This window comes from Schistocerca cancellata, chromosome 7 (assembly GCF_023864275.1).
Source record: "Schistocerca cancellata isolate TAMUIC-IGC-003103 chromosome 7, iqSchCanc2.1, whole genome shotgun sequence".
Classification (NCBI taxonomy): domain Eukaryota; kingdom Metazoa; phylum Arthropoda; class Insecta; order Orthoptera; family Acrididae; genus Schistocerca; species Schistocerca cancellata.
Window position 1 is genome coordinate 571981797 of NC_064632.1, and position 23337 is coordinate 572005133.

A 23337-nucleotide genomic window follows, 5' to 3' on the forward strand; every position below is an offset into this window, starting at 1 on the left:
TGAGGCACACCGTTTTCCTGGATAAAGGTGCCCGATAAGGCAGAACCCAAGGAAACAACCGAAAGGTAACGAGGCAGGTGGACACAGAAGCCAAACATGTCGAGAGTAAGGAGGATACCAGTCCTGCAGCAGGGGTAGGCATTCTCCAAATCGAAAACATGGCCACGGTCTGGGATTTCTGCAGAAAACCATTCACGACATGGGTGGACAAAGTGACGAGATGGTCAACTGCAGAACGGTGCACTTGAAATCCACACTGTGCAGTGGTTAGTAAATTGCGTGACTCGAGCCACCATACCAGCCGGGCATGAATCATACGTTCCATCACCTAGCAAACACACCTGGTGAAAGAAATGGGGCAGTAGCCAGGTGTTTGTCCTTACCGGGCTTAGGTATGGGTGTGACAGCGACTTCACACCAGTGTTTGGGAAGCATGCCATCTGCCCAGATGCAGTTGTGTGTATTAAGCAGAAAGTGCATGCCCGCAACAAAAAGGCGCCACACCATCTTAATGTGAACAGCGTCTAGCCCTGGGACAGAGGATCCGGATGAAGTGAGTGCAAGATCTAGCTCCCTCAGACTAAAGGTGGCATTCAAACACGCAATTCTGGGAACAGTATCACACAAGCCGCCTCCACTCATTTTCGATGGAGGAAGGCAGGGTGATAATGGGAGGAGCTCAAAATCTCTGCGAAACTGCGGCCCCAGGTGTTGGAGATAGCAATAGGGCCCATGATGGCATTGTCTGCTACATTCAGGTCGGAAACTGGGGAATGGATCTTGGTCCCAGAGAGCTGTCGGAAGCTGACCTACATGATAGAAGAGGGAGTGGAAATGTTAAAAGAACTAGTGAATGAAATCCAGCTAGCTTTTTCACTATCCTGAAGAACGTGACAACACTGTGCATGCATTTGTTTATAATGAATGCATTTTGCCGCCAAACGATGACTGTTAAAAATGCTGAGAGAACAACTGCGTGTGTGAATTGCATCGCATGCCTCAGTCCACCAAGGGACCGGGACACAGCATGGTAAAGAGGAAGTTCGAGGAATGGAACGTTCTGAGGCAATAAGGATAACATTTGTAAGGTATTCTATGTGGTCATCACAACTGAGGAGATCTTGTTCATCGAAGGTCACCAGGGGAGAGTAAAGCCTCCAAACGGCCTTAGTAAGCTGCCATTTGGGTGTGCATGTAGGTGGGATAGGAGTCAGCAAACGGATAGCATATGGGAAATGGTTGCTTGAGTAGGTGTCAGACGTAATGGACCACTTGAGATGATGGACAAGATGAGCAGTGCAGAAGGATAGGTCCAAATGAGAATAGGTGAGTGAAGAGTCTGAAAGAAACATGGCTGCTTCTGTGTTAAGGCAGAAGAGGTTAAACTGATTATGAAGGTCAGCCAAGAGGGCACCTCTCTGACAGGTTCTGGGAGAACCCTCAGGGGATGGTGAGCATTAAAGTCACCGAACAGCAGAAAGGGGTGAGGTAGCTGCCCAGTAAGCTGTAGGAGGTGTGCCCTGATGACATAAAATGGAGGGATTTAAACGGAACAAAGGGAGAAGGTCAAATGAGGAAGAAAAAGGCAAACTGCAACATCTTGAAGATAGGCAGTCAGAGATGGGGGAAAGTCAGAACGGACAGGGAAGAAATGCTAAAGATCAAAGCAGTCATGAGGACACAGTTTTGTTTTCTGAAGACAGAGGACAAGTGGACACTGGGGTTCTAAAAGCAGCTGTATATCCTCTTTGTGGGAACGAAGGGAGGAGAGTCATGAGGAGGAAAAAATGAAGGGTTGTCACCAAGCCAGCTGCCAAGTGCCAGCTGGTGAATACTCGCTGCTACAGGGCACAGTGGCTGCTCCATGAGGTCCACAGGAGCATCAGCTTTCTTCTGCTGTCAGCATGCACAGTCCAACACAGAAAAAACGGTTGGTGGCGCGCACCAGCGACACAGACGCCAGCCGGGCAAGGGTATCATGTGGTGATACCATTGAAGATGATCTTGAGTTAGCGAACGAGAAGATGTTTACCTTTGTTTGACTTCTTTGAGCCTTTTTGGGCAGCAGAGGACGACTCAGGTGTTGGTTGGCTGGAGGGACATTGGATGTCTTCAAGTATTTCATCTGTCCTTTCCATCCCGCCAGTTGTGTAGCTGGTGACTTCGCCCCATGAGGTGAGAGTTTGATGGCTTGTTGCACAGCTGGAAGACGAAATGGTGATGCTACCATGACAGTTTGATGGCTTGTTGCACAGCTGAGAGACGAAATGGTGATGCTACCATGACACTGGGCAATTTCATAACCTCAGAGCTGAATTTGAGGTTGCATGTCTGCGTGGCCATGTCCTTCAGGGAGTGAGGTGTAGGAAGAACAGTACTGTAAGTGCAGAAGGTAGAACACCAGGTTTGCGACTGGCCAATAACGTATGAGTGACCGAGTAAGGCACTTCTTCCTTTAACTAGATCTCCTGGACAGCCTGCTCATCAAGGTATACGGGACAATCTCGAGAGGAGGCAGCATGGACACACTGCAGTTGATACAGTGGGGATATACTTGAGAATGGTTATAATTCAACAAAACTTCCCCACGACTGCCTTGTCCTTATTCAATGTTAAGTTTATTTGTGATTAAACCTTGGAAATCCAGAACAGAATAACAACTATCTGAAAATTATAGACTGATACTCCACACAGAGGCAGTGTTGAGTGGCAGACACATTGAAACAAGACTGCTAGATATTACTAGCTATCAGACAGACAACTAACGCATATGCACATGCACACAAATAGTCACTTATCGCCAGGTGCTACAGCCCAACCACAATTGTGTCTTGAGGTGCGCATGAGCAGCTGGGTTGGGTAGTGGTGTTACAGAAGAGCCAGGAGGGAGAGGGGGGGGGGGGGGGAGTCTCATCCTAACATCTCCACCCAAGCAAAAGAAGCTGTTCACCTCAGTAACAGTTCATGGCAAGATAGGTCTGACCAAAAGAGTAAGTTAAGTTCACTTTATTGTTCTGCAATGCTAGCTATTCAGTAGAGTCCCAGCTAATAAATGATGTATCATCAGCGTCATTCACTAGCTTTGAGTTTTGTTGTGTTAATAAACCCACACAGCTGTATTTCAGGTTGATTTAATATGCAACAAATTGTTTCATTCTAAATGAACATCTTCAGGTGATCTCAAGTTCAACAAGAGATGGATCAGGTAAGCTGCTAAAAGATGCACATTATATACAGCAAGTAACACAAAAGAGTCACCAAGTCTTTGTAACTCACTCCCAGTAAATGGCAGAAACCTGCCCGGTTCACAACTCAATAATGTCTAATCACCACATTAATGCTGAAAGGCACATCCTAGAGTGAGGCAAGAACAATGAACATCTTCATTGACCTCCTAGCACAGATGGCAAGCAGTATGTGAAGGGAACATAACATACTGCACTCTACTAGACAGATCAGGCAAGGTCACTCAACAAAAGTTAGATATTCCATGAATCATTTTGCATGACACATTGCAGTGATGTGGAATGAGTCGTCTCCTTGCAATAGACCTAAGTGCAAGACCTGATCCAAACACTGTCCCATTACCATCTTCTGTGAAAACACTGCTTGGCACCTGTTGACAGCAGTGTACTAATAGTACACTGTCATAATCATTCTGAACAAGTGGTCAGCAGGAGATTACAATTCCACACAAGCAAATTTTATTTGCTGGCAACACTGAGGGGATCACTTCCTGAGTGGTGCTGTGGACACTGGTTTTATAGTGCATGCTACAGCTGGATGTTGATGACAGCAAGCTGTGATCTAAGGAAAAATACGCCTCACATCAATTAGATGTACTTGTACAAGGTGCATATGGGAATGGTGATGGTAGCCCGCACTCTATCAGGATAGATCAGAAAGAAATTGATCATCATTTTGACAGCAGCCAAATTTACTTCTAAATTCAACATGTTAATAAATTCTATGCTGGGGTAGACAGGGGGGATAGAGGAAGAGTGTGGCACGCAGAGATAGCAAGATAGGGGTAGGGTTGGAGGTAGGGGCTAGGAGTGGGGAGGGAGACTAGTGATGCCTGTGGGTTTCTGATGTGTGTCATGCAAATGCCCAGTGGGCAGGCCATTTATAAATGGGCATTTGCTTGGAAATATGCACAACACAGTTTTAAAAAGTGCTTCTCAAAGTTGTTACAGTTAGAATGTATAATTTACCAATTAAAAGAAGGGATGGGACGATACTCTCAGTATTATAAGTTAGTAAATGTTTACATTTAAAAATATGTATGTCATTCACTGCCTTTATTATTAAGACTGAAAGGAAAGAGGAGAGAAGCACTTTACACACACAGCATTTAATAGCTGTGTAGTGAAAAGCAGTATAAAGAAACATTGTCCTTGGGTAATCGCTTTATAATGCAACACGCTATAATCCATGTCAAATCTCTGACTATTACTGAAGAATGATTTATTGATAACAATATTTTTACTTAATGTATTAAACAGGTGGCATGTGTTTCTCGATAATAAATGTATTCTTAAATAATAAACCATTTTCAGTGGGGGGAAAAAATTCTTTATTGGCAGATGTAGTGACATCTGAGACAAACTCTAGTTTTCTTTGCTTTCGTATGTGCATTCTGCTGTGAAGATAAAATAAAAACACTAAAACAAAAAAAACAAAATTAATAAGACGCCAGAAACATTCAGTTCAAAAACAGTCAATTCCTAGAGAATTGGCGATTCTTGGACTCGTGGAGTCTGAATTCTAACTTAATTCTAACTGAATTCTAACTTAATTAAAATCATTATGGATAAACTTTTTTTCTAATATTTTTGTAGTCTTACAGTATAAGTAAACATACTACCTACAGGCTACCTACTTAATATAAACTATGCCTTATTTGAAGACTTACTTTCAAATTTGGGTTTCGTTTTCTTTTTTACTATGTACCACCCCAAGAACTGACCTCATTAAAAACGTATAGTTCATTTACAGTCTTAATTTATTTTCCCCAAACTCTCAAGCAGCTTTTTCAACTTGGATACCCAACCACTACAGCATTACAAAAGCAGTGTTGCGAAACACCATTTCCAATACAAAATAACACTTTAAATTTTTTTTTAAGTGCCACTAATCAATTAATCTTTACAATGACTAACTGACTGCGCATTTATGAATTTTTGATATTTGCCCAGACATTTATCCAGGACATTTGCCCGAACTTATTAATGTACAGGCATTTTACATCACTACTGTGGGAGCAAAAAGGGACATGGTGAGGACAGCGTACAAGACTACTAAGTGCAGCATCGAGAGTCTGTCAGTGTGGGGGAGGAGGAGGGGAGCAGAAAGGACTGTACAGGAGCACTGGAAGGCACGACAGAACGCGTGTGTAGGGCTGGAATGGGGGAAGGAAATGGGATAGGCAGGTAGAGGAAAGGGACTAATGAAGGCTGAGAGCAGGGAGGGTTGTGGGAACGAAGGATATGTTACACCAGGTGTTACCACCTGTGCAATTCGTAAAAGCTATTGTTTGTGGAAAAAATCCAGATGGGCCAGGCTGTACAGCAGTCTTGCAGTAAACTACATCTTGTTCGATGGTATTCTTAGCAACTAATTGGTCCAGCTGCCCCTCTGCCACAGTTTGGCAGTGGCCATTCTTGTAGACAGACAGATTGTTAGTTGTCTTGCCCATATACAATGCGGCATTGTGATTGGAGCTAAGGTGGTACATCACACGACTACTTTCGTAGGTGTGTGCGTCTTCGATGGGGCGGGAGATGCCTGTGACAAGCCTATAGCAGATGGTAGCACGGCGAAATATGGGACAGGCCTTACGCCTAGGTCTATTGTGTGGATATGAGGCAGTGTGCAATGGGCTGGGAGCAGGGATGGAATAGGGATGTATAAGGATAATGCATAGGTTGGGTAGATGATGGAATACCATTGTGGGAGGAGTAGGGAGGATACTTTTCATTTCAGGGCATGCCAAGAGGTAGCCTAACCCCTGATGAAGAATGCAATTCAGTTCCTCCAGTCTTGGTTGGTACTGACTCACTAGAGGGATGATTTTTTGTGGCCGGACAGCACGTATGTGAGGTACAGTAGGTGACTGGAAAGATAAGGAGCAGGGGACCTCTTTCTGGACAAAGTGGGGTGGGTAATTTCAGTCTGTGAAGGCCTCTCAGACACCTTTGATGTTTGCTGAGAAGGGCTGTTTGTCACTACGGATAAGACAACCATGATGGGATTAGACTGAAAGACACTACTTGGTGTGGCAGCTGTCGAAGTGGAGGCATTGTTGGTGGTGATGATTTCATCAATGAATCAGAACCAAGTGGGGGGTTTAGGTTTCTGAGTGGTTAGCCAGGATTCTTCTAGATGGCCCATGAATAGATTAGGATAGGATGGTGCCATGCCAGTGCCAAATGGTGTACCACTGGTTTGTTTGTTGGTGATGGCTTCCAAAGGAAAGTCATTGCGAGTGAGGATATAATTGGTAGAGGGGACCAGGAAGAAGGTTTTAAGCTTTGAGTCAATTGCATGCTGGGATTGGTAGTGCTCAACAGCAGTAAGGTCATGGGCATGGGGGATGTTAGTATAAGAGAGGTGGGATCTGCAGTGACGAACATGGTTTCGGGTGGTAAAGGAACAAGAACTGTTGAGAATTGGTAGAGAGAATTGTGGACGTTTTTTACATATGAGGGTATATAACAGGTATGAATGGAGCAACTGAATGACGTTTTGCACCAGGGTTTAGACGACCTCTTGTCAAGCCCTGAAATGAAAATATCCTTCCCATACCCCCTCAGTGATATCCCATCCTCCACACAACCTGTACAATACCCTTGTATGTCCCTTTTCCATGGCTGCTCCCAGCCTTTTGTGCCATGGCCCATATTCTGCAATACATCCAGATGCAAGACCTTTACCATAAATTGCTGTACTACTGCCTGCAGTAGACTTGTCACAGGCATCTCCTACTCTATCAAAGGCAGGGCCACTTGTGAAAACAGATGTGTGATGCACCAACTTAGTTGCAGGCACTGTGCCACTCTATATATGGGTGAAATGACGAACAAGCTGTTTGTCTGCTTCAATGCCACTGACGAACTGTGGCCAACAGACAGTTGGACCACCTAGTTGCTGAGCACGCTACCCAACAGTATGTGGTTGACTTGAGCAAATGCTTTACAGCCTGCGGTACCGGGATTCTTCCTAACACCAGTTTTTTTGAATTGCGCAATCCCTTTGGCCTCAATCTTTTAGAGTCCCTGCCTCCAGCCTAGCCTTTTTCCTGCCCCCACATACTGCTTTTCCCTACTCTACTTCTCCCCTCCCCCCCTCAGCACAGCCTCAACATGCTATATCTAGCAACCCAATACTCAGCGTCACCACATCCCTGTACGCTCTCACAGGCAGAATGAGCATCTTTCCCCATCTCTATCCTGCTATCCCACACTACCCTACATCACTTCTGTACTGTACTAACCATCCCAGCACAGATCACTGCTCACCTCAGACACAGTGAATTGCAGTCAGATCTGAGCTCCCCAGAGAGGCCACATTGTCAATTTGTGATTGACCCATGCTTGTGTGAATGCATGTTGTCTACATCTGATGAAGGACTTAGTCCGATAGACGAATTATATCTAACAGTCTTTTTCGTTGTGCTTCTCTCTTGAGTAGCTATCAATCTTTCACACTGTTGTTATTCCATCCTGGATTTTGCTAATAAATTCCCATTTTTCTGAAATGATATTTTCTTCCTACATCCTGCCGGTATTTTATCTACTTCTACATCAACAATCCAAAAGCCAGCAGATTGTGTGTTGCAGAAGATACCTTCACTGCCACTGAATGACCCCCCCTTTCCTTGCTCCATTCATTAATGGCATATGGAAAGAATAAGTATTGGTAAACCTCTTTACTAACCTCAAATTTCTCGAATTTTCTCACTGTGATCATTTCACGAGGCACATGTAGGAGGAAGTAATATGTTGTCTGACTCTTGTCGGACATAATCTCTCGGAATTTCAATAATAGAACTCTCCTAGATGCAGAGCACCTCTCTTGTAGCGTCTGCCACTGGAGTTGAATACCTGTTTGACATTCATGATGACTAAAGAATCGTTTGATGAAATGTGCTGCTCTTCGGTCAATGTACTCCATGTCTTCTATGAATCCTTTCTTTTAAGGCTCTCAGACTGATGAGCAACACAAAGAATCAGTTGACAAGAGTTTTGTAAGCCACTTCCTTTGTGGATGAGTTACGTTTCCCTTAGTCTCTTCATATGAATCTCAGTTGCTTGCTTTTTTTATTATTTCTTTTTATATCCTCTCTACTTTGGCCCTTATCAATTATTTGGCTGCCAACTAGCAAAATTTATCCATTACTTTTAGTATTTCATTTCCTGATCTAATCTGATCACTTCCCATTATGATAGTTTTATTTTTGCTGGTTGCTCATTTCATAACCTCTGTTCAAGACACTATCTATTCAGATGAACAGCTCTTCCAAGTCCTTTGCCATCTTTGACATAAATAGTGTCATTCACAAACCTTAAAAGTTTCTATTTCTTCCACCAGAACTTCAATTCCCTTTTCAAGCTATGGTTTTCTTTACTGCTTGCTCAGTATACCAACTGAATAGCATTGGAGAGAGGGTACAACTCTCATTCCCTGTGTTAGTACGCCTCCCTTAAACTCGAGGCAATATTCTACGATGGGACACACAAGGGACATGCAAGCAGTGTCCTTTGTAGAATGACTGCATTTTCTCAATATCCTACCAGTGAACCGAAGTCTTCTACTTGCCTTGCCTAAACCGAGCCTACATAACTCTGGTTCACATTCATATATAAAGTACTCTTACAAGTTGGCTCATTCTTACTATGCATTATTGATAGTACAGAAATAAGACATTGGCACTTTTTTTCTTCATTTTGTGAAATGCATAATTCTACATTTATGTAAATTTAAAGCAAGTTGGCAATCTTTGCATCACTTTGAACTCTTTGAGATTTCAAGGAATATTTCTGCAGCTTTTTTTCTGACAGAACCTACTTCATTATGATATCAGCATCATCTGCAAAAATGTTGTTCTTAATATTGTCTGGCAGTGATAAAATAAAATATAAACAAAGAGCATCTCACCCCACTTTCCTGAGGAATGTCTGAAGGTGAAGGTAATTTTACTTACATCAATGTATCTCCATCTAAAATAAAATGCTGTCTTACTCCTACCAAGAACTCCTCAATCCTACCACAAATTTTGTTTCATACCCCTTATAGGCTAATCCTGCTTTCATTAATAGTGTCAAACACATCTCAGAAATCAAGAAATACAGTACCCACATCATTTTCTGGATGTCTGAGAAAACTAAAAGACAGATTTTGCATGATAGATGTTTTTGCAATATATGGTGCTTTTAACTAAACTTTTGTTACTTGAGAGGGCCCCCATGAAAAACAAGTGGTCACAGAATAATGAAATTCTGTAGAAACACTTGTAAGGATGAGCAGAATAAAATAAATAGAATAAACCAATGAAGGAAACTATGTTTACATTTATATGATTGTCTGCATCATCGATAGACTGTAACAGCACTAGAGATTGCTCTATTGCTGCATGAAACATCTTGCTTGGGACATTTGCTACCTCCCTCGCTATGCTCATCTTTAACCTCTAACGCGTGATACTGTCTCGTTGACATAACCCATCCTTCATGTAACCCCACAGCCAGAAATTGCACAGGTTCAAATCTGGTGGTCACACAGTTTGGCACCATCAGCCAATTCTCCATACGTATTACAGAGTAGCTTAGTGACCTCAAGAGCAATGTGAGGTGGAGATCCTTGGTCGATACTTGCAAAGAGTAGCAGCACTACTAGTGTTGGTTTGGTAAACAAGCATAACAAATAAAGCCCTGCTCACCTCGCCCAGGCACACGTTGACTGTCAACTTAATGCATACTGAACCTTGTGTTTCAACCCTGTGGTGCCATACCAGCAAGTCAAGACACTGACAACAACACAAATCCTGCAGTCCACAGTCTGAACATCCCCCTCATACATTTGGTTACCCTTACAGTAAATTGTTTTCACCTACACCAGTTCAAGAGGTGAAAGTTTATTTATAACCACACTGTACATGGTGGTTGAGACGAGGTAATTCTTTTCATGATACTTCATTGTTTGAGCACAGAATACATTCTATAACAGACAGTCAATGAGATAGGTCAGCGGTTTTGTAGGTCTTCTGCTACCCTTGATGTAGAATAGAGTGACCTGTGTCTTTGTCCAATTACTAGACACTGATTCTCCTTCAAGGATTCTACAGTGTATTATGTTTAAAATGGAAACTAGCTGCAAATTCTGGGTTACATCAGGCTCAAGGACCTTGCTTGATTTTATCAGTTTCTGATGGTACTGTCACATATCAAAATAACTCACCTTTTCAGTGAGGAAACTGGGGCATTTTAGGGTACAGGTGTATCTTCATTACTATAGGAAAATATGAATATCGTGTTCAGTGTTTCTGCTCTCTCTTTATTACCCTTAGTATTGGTTACTGCATCATATGTTAGTATCTGGACAACCATAGTCTGACACAGGTGCATTACTAGCTGCATGAATTTCACTGCTAGGTAAGGTTAAAGTTTACCATATGGTGTTGGCCCACTGCATTGGTACACAGCAAACATTAATGCAACATCATGTTTGGCTGAGGGCAGCCAATATAAACAAGGTTTTGTGTAATTTCTGCTGTTATCTTTCACTGTGAAATAATAATTTAAACTGAACATATATATATCAGTGTGTTCACAAAAAAATTTCTTATAGTGACAAAGTTGAGTACGTCATATTCACGACACTGTGGGAAAAAAAAGCTATTACTGAACCTTCCAATGCCCCCCCTGGTAGTTAACGCAGGTATTTCGAACCAGATTTCTTACTTTCATGTGAACCGGTTGCACGGCGAATAATCTGATTTACTCTACAATTATTAACTTACAGCTTCAAGTCTTTCATATATAGACAAAGTTACAGCATGTGTCAAATTAATTTTTCCATAAATAATTGTAACAATGAAAACCGTTAGTTGTCTGCTTTGATGATCGAATACGTACACAATGTTTCTAAATACTGAAAGAGATAAATAAATCTGACATCTTCAGAAAAAACTATGCTTTGATATTTACTCACAGCATTCTTTAGCTTGACAATATAACCCTTCGAGTACTTCTTTCTTTTTCTCGATATCTTGTATTCTTTCCTCTGTTAACGCCATGATCTTTTTGTTCTGAGGATCTTCGGAATTCATTTTGGTTAGAAAGATCAACTCCAGTCAAAACACACACCACAGATTACACACAAAGTTCTACAATTGCAGTGACCGAAGGATTGCCAACTGCAACACAAAATATACTTAACGCGTATTTAAGACCTGTATCAACTATGGTATATAAAGCAGCAGCACCAGTTGCAGTACATAATTAAAAATACGTTTTTAGCTACTGTAATTCTTATACAACGAAACAAATCAGTGAGTGACTGTGGTGACCACAGTCAATTATCGATGTCATTCCAAGAGCTAGTGAACACTGTTGTCAAACCTGCTTAATTTGGCGGTAAAATATCTGAATTTCGTCTGCACTCAGCGGGAGCAGAAAACAAGAAAGCAGACAACACATTAGAAGAAAATGTCCTTGCGGACTTTGCGTGAAAGGAATTGTGGGAAAGAATGTGTTGTTCTTGTTGAGTAAGTGTTATTTCGATAAAGAATACATATATCTGTGAGCTGAGGTTTGGTTATAGAACTGGTATATTTTCCGGTTACTTAATCAAATACGGATGTGTATTGCCAGCGTCGCAAGCGTATCACATCTGCACTGTTGATGTATTTCACAGAACAGCATATTATGAATATGTTGATCAGTTTAATGCGTTAGCTGCTACCAGATTTTCGCTAACTGCATACATCAATATCATACGTGGAAATCAAACTGCCAATGATTCATATTATATTTGGTTGGCTTTGATCTTGGTTAATTTAATGTCTGTAACGGTAGAATGTGTAATGCAGCTGAGAACATGCGTATTATTTCTTTATATAAAAAAACCTTTGATGGGTTCAGTTCTCTTATGCTTGCACAGTAGAGGCTCTCATCACCCTACCAAAGCAGCCACATTTCACACTGTCTTTACAGCCACAATTTTTCTTGTAAAATGTATTTTAAGCAAACCATTGAGGATGGAAAAAAATAATCATTTTAATGATGTGAGATAAGACCAGGGCACTCATAACTGAACAGTTACTTCAGAGGTTTTTGCTACTGTGTGTTTTCCCGATTCAAACATGGTGGTAGTTGTAGCTTAAAGAAATATGAACTATGCAGAATGTGCTCGGAAAATACTTCATGTTTTGAAATGACAACGAAACTTCTTTGTGCGCTTTGTAATTTAAAGTCATCTATTTATTGGAATTGTAAAAATCAAGGAATGTAATGATTTTTGAACTGTATGTAATCATTTTGTTAGTTCTCTTGTACTTTTATGGTAATTTTTTTTAAGCACATTCCTTCAGTTTTCACTCATTTTGGGTACCTTGCCAAGTGTCGTGATTCCCAAATTTGGATCATTTTTACGTTCCAATGTTGAACACTGTCAGTTCATTCTCACAAAAAAGAAAGAAAAGGAAAAAACTAATTAAAGAGAGTTAATTCTGGGTCCCCTGTCCAATCCAGTGAATAGAATTTTTTTGTTTAAAATGTGAAGCAAGATAAAAACAAAGGCATGGACAAGCTGGAGCTAAAACAAGCAGTTTTGTTATAGTGCAGGGATTTCCAAACCAATATTTCCAATTAAATGTATTTTAAGTGCTTCTACTCTCTTCCAGAGATCCTGCGTTTGAGAATTCTCCAGGAAGATGGTTTTATAGTATTATCATCATTATAGTATTATCATCTGTTGTGTGAAAAACAAGAGATGGTAAATTTTTGTAGCTCTCTTCATCTAAATTAATTGGGTAGTTTACCATAGTGGTTTGCATGTATTCTTTATCACTTCACATCCACAGCTCATGGTCTAGTGGTTAGTATTGTTGTCTCTGGATCACGGGGTCCCGCGTTCGATTCCCGGCCGGGTTGGGGATTTTCTCTGGGTGTTTGTGTTGTCCTCATCATTTCATCATCATTGTCATCATTCATGACAAGTGGCTAGATTGGATTGTCTAAAAATTAGGACTTTGTACGGACGCTGATGACCATGCAGTTGAGCGCCCCACAAACCAATCATCATTTATCACTTCACATACCATTTCATGTAATAGTATGAGACTTCTCAAATATGTTGGAGATATTTATGATAAAACCTTTGTTGGCTTGGACAAGGATAGGGTTGGAAAATTGTCATGAGCTTTTGAATAGAATCAACTTGGCAACCTAAGGAAGCCACAAAAAGCTCTAACTCTGAATACACAGATGGATATTTTTGCATCTACATCTATACCCTGCAAATCACTGTGAAGTGCATGGTGAGGAGGGGGGGGGGGGGGGGTATTCTGCGTTTTATCAAGTATTAGGGTTTATCACTGTGTTCAAACTCCACACTTCCTGAATGAGAATTCTTTGTTGTAATGCTGTACTATCTCACTCTTCATTTTGCCTTTTAAAGTAAAAACAGCAGTGTCGGACAGATTACTTATAGCAATCATTACTGTCTAACAGCAACATATTACAGATGTATCCCTAGTATATAAAACCTCATTCTGAATAAAAAACGTGGGATCTCTCAAGGTTTTCGGCCAGGGCTCAAGCCCAATGTCACTGAATTTTACTGATTTTTAATGATTGTTTTACTCCCATTCTATCGAGCAAATTGGCGCAGTGGCTAGCACACTGGACTCACATTTGGGAGGACGGCGGTTCAATCCTGTGTCCGGCCATCCTGATTTAGGTTTTCTGTGATTTCCCTAAATCGCACCAGGCAAATGCTGGGATGGCTCTGACAGCTCTGACTGCTCTCTGCTTGTTGAAATGCATTTGTGTTAGATGCCATTTTGAAGGCTACATATAACACCACCACTTACCTTAACTTCATGAAACTATAGGGGTCAGGAGGAATATTACACAATGTCTTAATGCGTTATGCATGTTTTCAACTGAAACTGGGTGAGAAAAAATATTTCATTAGCTACTGAATGCCCCTTGTAATTTATAGGTTAAGTTTTGGGAATAAGCTTCTCTTGTTGGTGCAGTGTAAAGCACTGGGCTCACATGCAAGAGAAGTGGGGTGAAACACCTGTATGGCCATCCAGTCCTGTATAGTGTTGCTAAGGTAAATGCTAGGGTGGTTCTGCTGAAAAAGTCAAGCCAGTTTCCATGACCAGTCTGACCTATGTCTGCACATGTTTGTACAAATTTAGGTGTGTTCGATCAGTGCTATCAATATGAAATCATCACATGCAAATGGCTTCCCAGTTACTTCCTCTAAGTCTTATGAATACTCTCATGAATGCTCCCATTGCCAGCATATGCTGTTGGGAGGATTGTTAACTATTAGGTTGACTAACTGGAGTGTTTCCAGATCTGTTACTAATGCACAGCATTTGAATAGCTGCCCAGTGCAGTAATCTTTTAGTTCTGTGACATGGGATTTCATTTCACTATTTGTTTGCATAGCCACTATCCTATTCCATATGTTTGCATACAGTAATTTGGTTCTAATCCCTATAGGCTAGCAGTGGGGTAAATGACTGCTTTGAACAACTGATTGGCCTGTCGATTGTTTTTCCACTCAGTTGCTATCCTCCCCCCATCCCATTTGAATGAAATGACCAAATGAAGCTCCCTCTGTGGGACCGGAGTAAGAATAGACCCGAGGTATTCCTGCCTGTCATAAGAGGTGACTAAAAGGAGTTTCACGCGTTTCGGCCTTTATGTGACGGTCCCCTGTAGGGTTTGACCTCCATTCTTCAAAATTTTCCTGAAGAGTGAGCCAATTGGGAAAGGGTGCCTTACATGCTGCATAGTGTCCATTGTGCATTGAAATTTTTAGCCCACTTTCTCCTTGCCGCATTGCTGTCCTGCCCATTCTCCATCTCTTGGGTGAGGACGCCTTCCTGGGTGCGTTTTTCACCATGCACCATGCACTGTCGCTGTCTGCATTGACAATGACGATGGATTTCGTTCGGTAGCCATTCCGTTGTGGTGTGGCTGCCATGTACCCTGTTGGTTGCAGCCTCCTGACCACACAAGGATCACTCTGCTGATGCCTGCTCTGTTAACTCCCCACATATGCCAAGGGGTAGATGCCCATCCCCCTGGGGCATCAGGACTCCCGGCAATGGCCATCCTGCCAGGTGGCCTTTGCTGCGAGTGGGTGGTGCCCGTGGGGAGGGCCCCTGGTCAGAGTGGGTGTCATCAGGGCGGATGACACACAATGAAGTGAAGTCCGTCATCACTTGCTGGTGGTGAAACACCAGCAGTCTCTAAGCGTTCACAAGCTCAATTCAATGCACAGAAGTACGACCGCAAGTCGTTCCCCTCCCTGGCCACACCATGGGAGGAATGTCAGGCTAAGGATGGCAGCTAATCTTATTCACCCTGGTACCTTGTATGTTAGAGAGCTGATGGGGAATCTTTCATGACGATGAAGCCTCAGTTTTTTGTTGAGCATTTAGAGGACAAGTTTGGGGAGGTGGAGGGATTCTCCAAAATGAGATCTGGGTCAGTCTTGATCAAAACAGCATCCTCTGCCCAGTCATGGCCGTTACTCACTTGTGACAGGCTGGCGGATGTTTCTGTAACTTTCACGCCCCATAAGAGCTTAAATATGGTCCAGGGTATCATATTTCACAGGGGCCTTCTTTTGCAGTCTGATGACAAGCTGCACCCCAATTTAGAGTGGGAAGGTGTACATTTCATCTGGCGTGTCCACTGGGGTCCAAGGGATAATCAGGTTGCCACCGGTGCCTTCATCTTGGCCTTCGAGGGTGATAAATTGCCCAAGAAGGTCAAGCTGATGGTCTACCACTGTGATGTTAAAGCCCTATATCCCTCCCTCGATGCGGTGCTTAAGTGGTGGAAGTTCGGCCATATGTATTCCTGCTGTACTTCCAGCGTCACATGTTGAGATAGCGGACGTCCATCACATCCCAATACTCCATGTGCCCTGCCTCCCATCTGTGTCTACTGTGGAGAGCACCATTCGCCTTGCTTGCCTGACTGCAGGATTCTCCAGAAAGAAAGGAAAATTATGGAGTACAAGACCCTGGACCGACTGACCTACAGTGAGGCTAAGAGAAAAATTGAACACTTGTATCCTGTGTGTATGAAATCGTCTTACGGTGCCGCTACAACAGTTCTGTCACCATCAGCTCCGCCTTCCCCAGTCACCTCTCAGAGCTGGCAGACTACACCTGCCCCCTTAATTGGGGGGGGGGGAGGGGTGGAAGAGGGGGGCGTTTCCTCCCTGTTACTCCTGCGCTATCTACTTCGGAAGCAACCCCCCTCCCCACCATTGGGGACGTACGTCCCCACTTCTAAGCCAGAGAGGCGTAAGTCTTCTTCCACTTCTCTAGCTAGGAAGGGGTCCCTTGGGTCACTCCCTTCCCAGGTTTCTGCTAGTGGGAAAGATGACACGCCGTTGGCTGAAGAGCCCAAAATTAGCTGGTCATAGGGCTTCACACTCATCCTCAGTCCTGGAGACTGAGCCAGTGAAGTCCCAGCCAGGGAAACTCAAGGAGCAACAATAGAAATCCAAAGAGAAAACCTCTAAGACCAAGGAAATTGTGGTGGCACCCACACCACTGCTACCTACAAGTTCTGCATCCGAGGATGGTACGGAAATTCTGGCATCTGCTGAGGACCTAGATCTTGCCAGACTCTTGAGACACAATGAATATAGACTGCTCAGGCAATAAGTCGGTGGCAGCAGGTGACTCTGAAGCATAATCTACCTCATCGAATGTTCCATGCCTTCCTAGTATCACAATGATGTCATCCTCCTGTGAAATTGCGGCAGTTTCTTCCACTGCCTGGCTGAGCTATAGCAACCGTTAAGCTTCACACCTGCTATCTGCATTGCCCTCCAGGAAACCTGGTTTCCAGCAGTGTGGACACCTGCCCTCCGCAGCTATAAGGGATATTACAGGAACCGAAACGACTATAATCGAGTGTCAGGTGGAGTTTGCATTTATGTCCTAAACTCGACTCAGTCTGTAGTGAAAGTACGCCCCTTCAAACCCCCTAGAAGCTGTGGCTGTCAGAATAAGGATGACACAGGAAATAACTGCCTGCAATGTATATCATCCTCCATATGGTGCAGTACCCCTGAATATATTAGCTGCACTGATTGATCAACTCCCTAAACCTTTCCTACTTTTGGGAGATTTTAATGCCCATAACCCTTTGTGGGGTGGCTCTGTGCTTACTGACAGAGGCAGAGATGGTGAAACTTTACCATCTCAGTTCGACCTCCGCCTCTTAAGTACTGGGGCCGCCACACATTTCAGTGTGGCTCATGGTAGTTACTCGGCCATTGATTTATCAATTTGCAGCCCAGGACTTCTCCCGTCTATCCACTGGAGAGCACATGATGACCTATGTGGTAGTGGCCGCTTCCCCATCTTCCTGTCACTGCCCTGGTGTCAGGCCCACAGACGCCTGCCCAGATGTTCTTTAAACAAGGCAGACTGGGAAACTTCGAGCTCTGCTGTCACCATTGAATCTTCCCCACACAGTAACATCAATGTGATGGTTGATCAGGTGACAACAACAATTGTTTCTGTGGCAGAAAATGTGATCCCTCGCTTTCTATGGTGTCAGAGTTGTAAGGCAGTCCCTTGGTGGTCGCCAGAAGTCGCTGAAGCAATTAAGGAGCATCGGCGGGCTCTACAGCAGCATAAGCAGCACCCTTGCCTGGAGCACCTCATAGCCTTTAAATGCCAACGTGCCCGTACTCGCCATCTAATCAAACGACGGAAGCAGGAGTGTTGGGAAAGATTCGTCTTGACCATTGGGTGCCATACTTCATCTTCCCAAGTCTGGGCAAAGATCAAACGTCTTTTCGGGTACCAGACCCCAGCAGGTGTTCCGGGTGTTTCCATAAATGGCATGTTACCTACTGATGCAAACGCGAATGCCGAGCACATTGCTGAGCAATTTTGAATTTTTGCAGGGTGGCTGGCTTTTCCTTTTCATTTTCGTAGTCGGCTGGCCACTGTAATCTGCTTCCTTGTTTTACTCTCTTTTGACTGTTTCTTGCATATCTCTGTTGTTTTTCTTGTCCTCTTTTGTTCCTTTTAGTGTTCATTGTCTTTCCTTCGTTCTTGTGGCCTTTCCTTTATTTCCGTTTTGTGTTATATATCTCATCTGTTTTATTCTCACACTCGTGGCATTGTTTTATTAGGAACAAGGGACTGATGACCTTGTAGTTTGGGCCCTTCCCCCTCCCCAACCCCCCCTTTTAAACCAACCAACCAACCAAATGAAACTAGTCTCTCTGGATGTGAATTTTTTTCAGTGAGTTGTCTCATATCAAGTGAAACAAGTAGTTGATGCTTACACCTATTTTATGAATGTTTTCTCTCGATCTCTCTCTTTGAGTGGTTTCTCTTAGACATTTTTCAGTCTTTCCATTCATGAGTGGGACAATGTTGTTAGGGTCAGAGGCATGGTGCTACCACTGCTGGTAGCCAGGACCACAGTTGGTGTGAGCAGATGGCCCAATTGCTGGTGCAGTACAGGGACTCATAGTAGCAGGTCACCTCCTCATGCCAGATGTGCTGCTGGTGACACTAGGAGGCTGACATGGAGTGTTCAGGGTACACGCGCAACCTAAGAGGGCTGAATTCAAGTGGTTTTTAATTAATGGACTTCATCATACCTTATCAGTAAAATGGAAGACAAACGGCCGCTAAAATATGTCAGCGTTCTTTTGTTCTTCATGTATCCCTAAGGAAACTTCTATACTCAACTTCATATCCCCCTCCCCCCCCCCCCCTCCCTGTGATACATCATCTTCATTATTGCATGTTAATTACATCTGGAACAACTTAATCCACAGCAATATGTTAATGGGTTTTAAAAACTGAAAAGAAGAATAATCTATTTAGTATATAATTAAATGAATATGTACAACTCTTATTTTAACTTCGGCGTACCCCGAGATGTCTTCACTTACCCCTGGGGCTAGGGCTGCACTATGATGCTGTGAGTACCACAGTTGTGTACCACTGCTTTAGTTCAACTAATGAAAGTATTAGACTTGCTTCTTTCAGAAGAATGAATGGATAGCTCAGTCACTAAAGGGTGATGTCATTTGAAAGAATGAATGTCTGCTTCAACTGACAGAAAAACTATGACTGGTTTCACTCGAAAAGGAAGGATGAATAACTGTTTTTGTTGTGTACGATTTTTTACACAGTGGTAAGGAAAGCTGGGCTACAGAGTGATATCGCAACTGTGGTCATAGGAAAGCTGGACATGAGCAGAAATGATTAGTGAACAAGTTAACACAACAAACAAAATATTTACATGACTTGTATTTCTGCACATGAACGAAGACTCTTTGCAAATATTACAGCAAGAAATAAAGTCCAGCTGTCACAAATGTCAATTGGGAAGAGCCTTTTGCTGTATGAAGCATGAACGATGGTGTCGTAGCACTGAGGCTCCAAGTGGAAGTGGGCTGAGCAGCTGCCAACAGCCATCCTGTATCGCGGCGTGCACACCATTGGATGTGACAGATCCAGCGTGACCACTGTCAGCATCAGATGGTAACTTGTTATTCTGTTGCCAACTGTGAGTTGCTGTTAGGGTGGTATTGATACATGATACCACAGTTTTCATTTGGTTGCTACCATGGACTGGTTTCACTCAAAAGGAAGCAATGAATGTGTAAGAATCCAATGGATACTTAAAACACCCTCCCCTCCCCCCCTTGCCACCGACATCTGTCAGGCCGCAGGCCAGAGGAGGAGGAGGTGGAGGAGGAGCAGGAGCAGCAGCAGCAGCAGCAGCAGCAGCAGAAGAAGAAGAAGAAGAAGAAGAAGAAGAAACCTAAGTCCCAGGACAAGGCACCTCCCCTCGTCATCCCTTGCTCCCCCTCCTGCCGCCCCCACGGTGCCACAGAGGTGCCATCTCCCCCCTCACAACCTGAGTCTTATTTATGGATGCCACCCCATCCTCATTGATGATGATGGATGGTGACCTGGCGGCGTGATTGGCTCCAACCTGTTTGCCGCCCATTTGCATATCCATTTCGTGATCATTCAATGGAACTCTAATGGCTACTACTGTCGCCTCCCAGAGTTGCAATCCCTTATTGCCTTTTAATAGGTGGCTTGTGTCATTCTCCAGAAATTTCATTTTACTGATGCTCACTCACTGTCTTTTCATGGGTTCTGTGCTGTCTGTTGGAAGGAGTTGGCCCTTTGAAGGCTTCTGGTGATGTAGGCATGTTGGTCCATACAGGTATTGTTAGTAAATTGATCCCACATTGGAAGCGATTGCCGTTCGGGTCCACTTTGACTGTGCCATCACAGTCTGCAATCTCTATCGCCCTCCTGACAGGCCACCTACATCTTCTCCCCTAACTGCCCTCCTTCAGCAACTCCCCCCTCCCTTCCTCCTTTGCGCTTTTTATGCTCATCACCCTTTGTGGGGCAGTGCATCTTCCTCTAGCCAGAGGCTCTTATTGACCAATTTCTTGCGGACAACGAACTGTGACTTCTTATAATGGTTCTTGTACACATTTTAGTACCACATATGGCACTTTTTGTGCCATTGATCTTTCACTCTTTTCCCCTCCCCTTCTTCCTTCCTTACACTGGTTACCACAGGATGACCTCTGTGATAGTGACTAGTTTCCATTGATACTCTCATTCCCTTCATGTCCGCTGATGGCCACATTACTGACTGACCTCTATATACCTCCCAGGTCATGTTTTGCTCTTTGTCAAGATGCACTGATGAAGTCATACGTGATCTGCACTAGCGGCATTGTCGTTCCTCAAGCAATGGGCCCTGTTTGCTGCCAGCCAGTTCCTTGGTGGAGCACAGCTTATTGCCACTGATGTCTGTGATCGTCATCACACCTTGCAACATTGTAAGCAGCACCCGTCTTTCGTTGGTTTTATTACTTTTAAACATTTTCGTGCCAAAGCCCGTTACTTAATCAAGCGTAGCAGATGTGTGTGTTGGGAATGCTTTGTCTCCTTTCTGGGTTCTTCTGTCCCTTCATCATGCTTGCTGGCTACACTCCACTCCTTCCAAGGTTGTCAGCAGCAGTCATCCATTCCGGGCCTTACCCTTCCAAGTGGCCTTTGTACAGATCCATCATGTCTTGCGGAACACCTCGGGAGCCATTTTGTGATGGCATTGGTGTCAGCCTCCTATCCAGCTGCCTTCCTGCTTATGTTTTACCCCCTTGTCACGCGGAATCCTACAGTGAACCTTTTACTGAATGGGAGCTGCTTCTGGGTCTCCCTTCATCTCATGTTTCAGCCTCTGGCCCTGATTCCATCCATAACCAACTACTTCAACACCTCGTCCTCCTCAATGCCAATATCTCCTCCAGGTGTTTAACCATACTTGGCTCCAAGGCGTTTTCCGCTCTCAGTGGAGACGACAGTATTGTGCCTCCTGTCTTAAGCTCGGCAGGGATCCATCGACCTTGATAGTTACTGGCCCGTGAGCCTGACCATTGTTCCCTGTAAGTTGTCTGAACAGACAGTGGCTGTTAGCTCAAATGGATCTTTGAACCTTGGGACCTTTTATCTCCTTACCAGTGTGGCTTTCTGGAGAGACAGTCTCCCATCGATCATCTACTTTGACTGGAAATTTCACTTTGGCAGGCCTCTTCTTTGCACCGCCGTCTTGTTTCAGTTTTCTTTGATCACAATAATGGCTACGACACAGCTTGGTGCTGTCACATCCTCCTTGTGCTGCATGAGTGGGGTCCTCCTAACTTTCATCTGGCAGTTCCTATCCCACCGGTCATTCAGATTCCAGATTGGCACTGTTCTCAGTTCTCTGTGGACCCAGCAGAATGGTGTTCCACAGGGCTTCATATTAAGTGTCCTTTTTCTAATCGCAATTGATGAACTTGTGGCCTCCGCCTTTGGTGATTCATACTCTGTATGTGGATTATTTCTGTATTTAGGCTAGCTCCCACTCGATGACCTATGCAGAATGACAATTCCTGAGTGCTACCATCTAGTGTGCTTTCACTTGGGCACTCTGACACAGCTTTCAGTTTTCCCCCTTGAGTTGAGGGTGGTGCGTTCCTGTTACCGAACTACAGTCCATCCTGATCCAGAGCTCTACCTCAATGCCCAGCATATCACCATTGGTCCCCAGTCCCATTTCTCATGTCTTCTTTTTGCCAACAAGCTTACTTGGTTGCCCCATATCTGTTGTCTGGAGGTTGGCTGTTTGTGTAAATTCAATATTCTTCACTTCCTTGCCCACACCTCTTGGGTTGCAGATCGTTTGACCCTTCTCTGCCATTATCGGGCATTCGTTTTGTCCCATCTGGATTATGGCTGTCAAGTTTAAGCATCAGTTGCCCCTTCCGCGTTGCTCCTCTTGAACCCGGTTCCGTGTCATGATATCTGTTAGCCACCGGTGCCTGTCACACCAGCTCAGTCAATAGTATTCTGGTTGACACTGGGATCCCTCCTGTTTCAGTTAGATGGTCTCAGTTCTTGGTTTCCTATGTTGTCACTATCCACTCTTCCACTGCTCACACTTTCTATTCTATTCTATTCTAATAATTCTGTTCTATTCTATTCTTTACTTTTCATGCCTTTGGGTCATCGCCCACCCTCAGGTGGGTTTGCCAGTTGAGCTCTGCCTCAATTCTCTCTGCTGTGACTTCCATCACCCCTCCTTGTTCTTTCCCAACCGCCCCCCTCCTCCTGGATTCGGATGGATCTTTTCTGGGGAACAAAAGCTTCCATCGCTCCAGTGGTGTTCTGTTGTTAGTTCTGAATGCTCTCACAGCAGTTTCAGGATGGAATTGCATAAAAAAACCGATGGCACTAAATCCACTGATCATGTTGGATGTTCCTTTGTGTCTTCTGTTGGCATGGAACACCATCCCTTGCCTGTCACATGTGAGTTGTTTACTGTGGAATTGGTCACCATCTGGAGTCTCTGGGGCACCATTCTTCTTCTTCTTCTTCTTCTTCCTTGTCCTCGTCGTCCTCCTCCTCCTCCTCCTCCTCCTCGTCGTCGTCGTCGTCGTCGTCGTCGTCATCGTCTTCTTCTTCTTCTTCTTCTTCTTCTTCTTCTTCTTCTTGCTGGTGGGGTCTGCTGTTTTGGC

At 43.8% G+C, this 23337-nt stretch overlaps 2 protein-coding genes across 2 annotated transcripts in view; one reads left to right on the forward strand and one right to left on the reverse strand.

Moving 5' to 3' along the window:
* The window catches only part of LOC126092511 (EP300-interacting inhibitor of differentiation 3), a 108893-nt gene extending 97515 nt beyond the window's left edge, over positions 1-11378 (reverse strand). The window contains exon 1 of the mRNA XM_049908138.1: positions 11212-11378. Within this exon, the coding sequence (XP_049764095.1) occupies positions 11212-11329 (118 nt within the window). The 5' untranslated portion in view covers positions 11330-11378. The remainder of the gene's footprint in view (positions 1-11211) is intronic.
* A 264-nt stretch (positions 11379-11642) lies between these two features.
* LOC126092507 (origin recognition complex subunit 5) overlaps positions 11643-23337 on the forward strand; it is a 153162-nt gene continuing 141467 nt past the window's right edge. Inside the window, exon 1 of the mRNA XM_049908135.1 lies at positions 11643-11767. Within this exon, the coding sequence (XP_049764092.1) occupies positions 11709-11767 (59 nt within the window). The 5' untranslated portion in view covers positions 11643-11708. The remainder of the gene's footprint in view (positions 11768-23337) is intronic.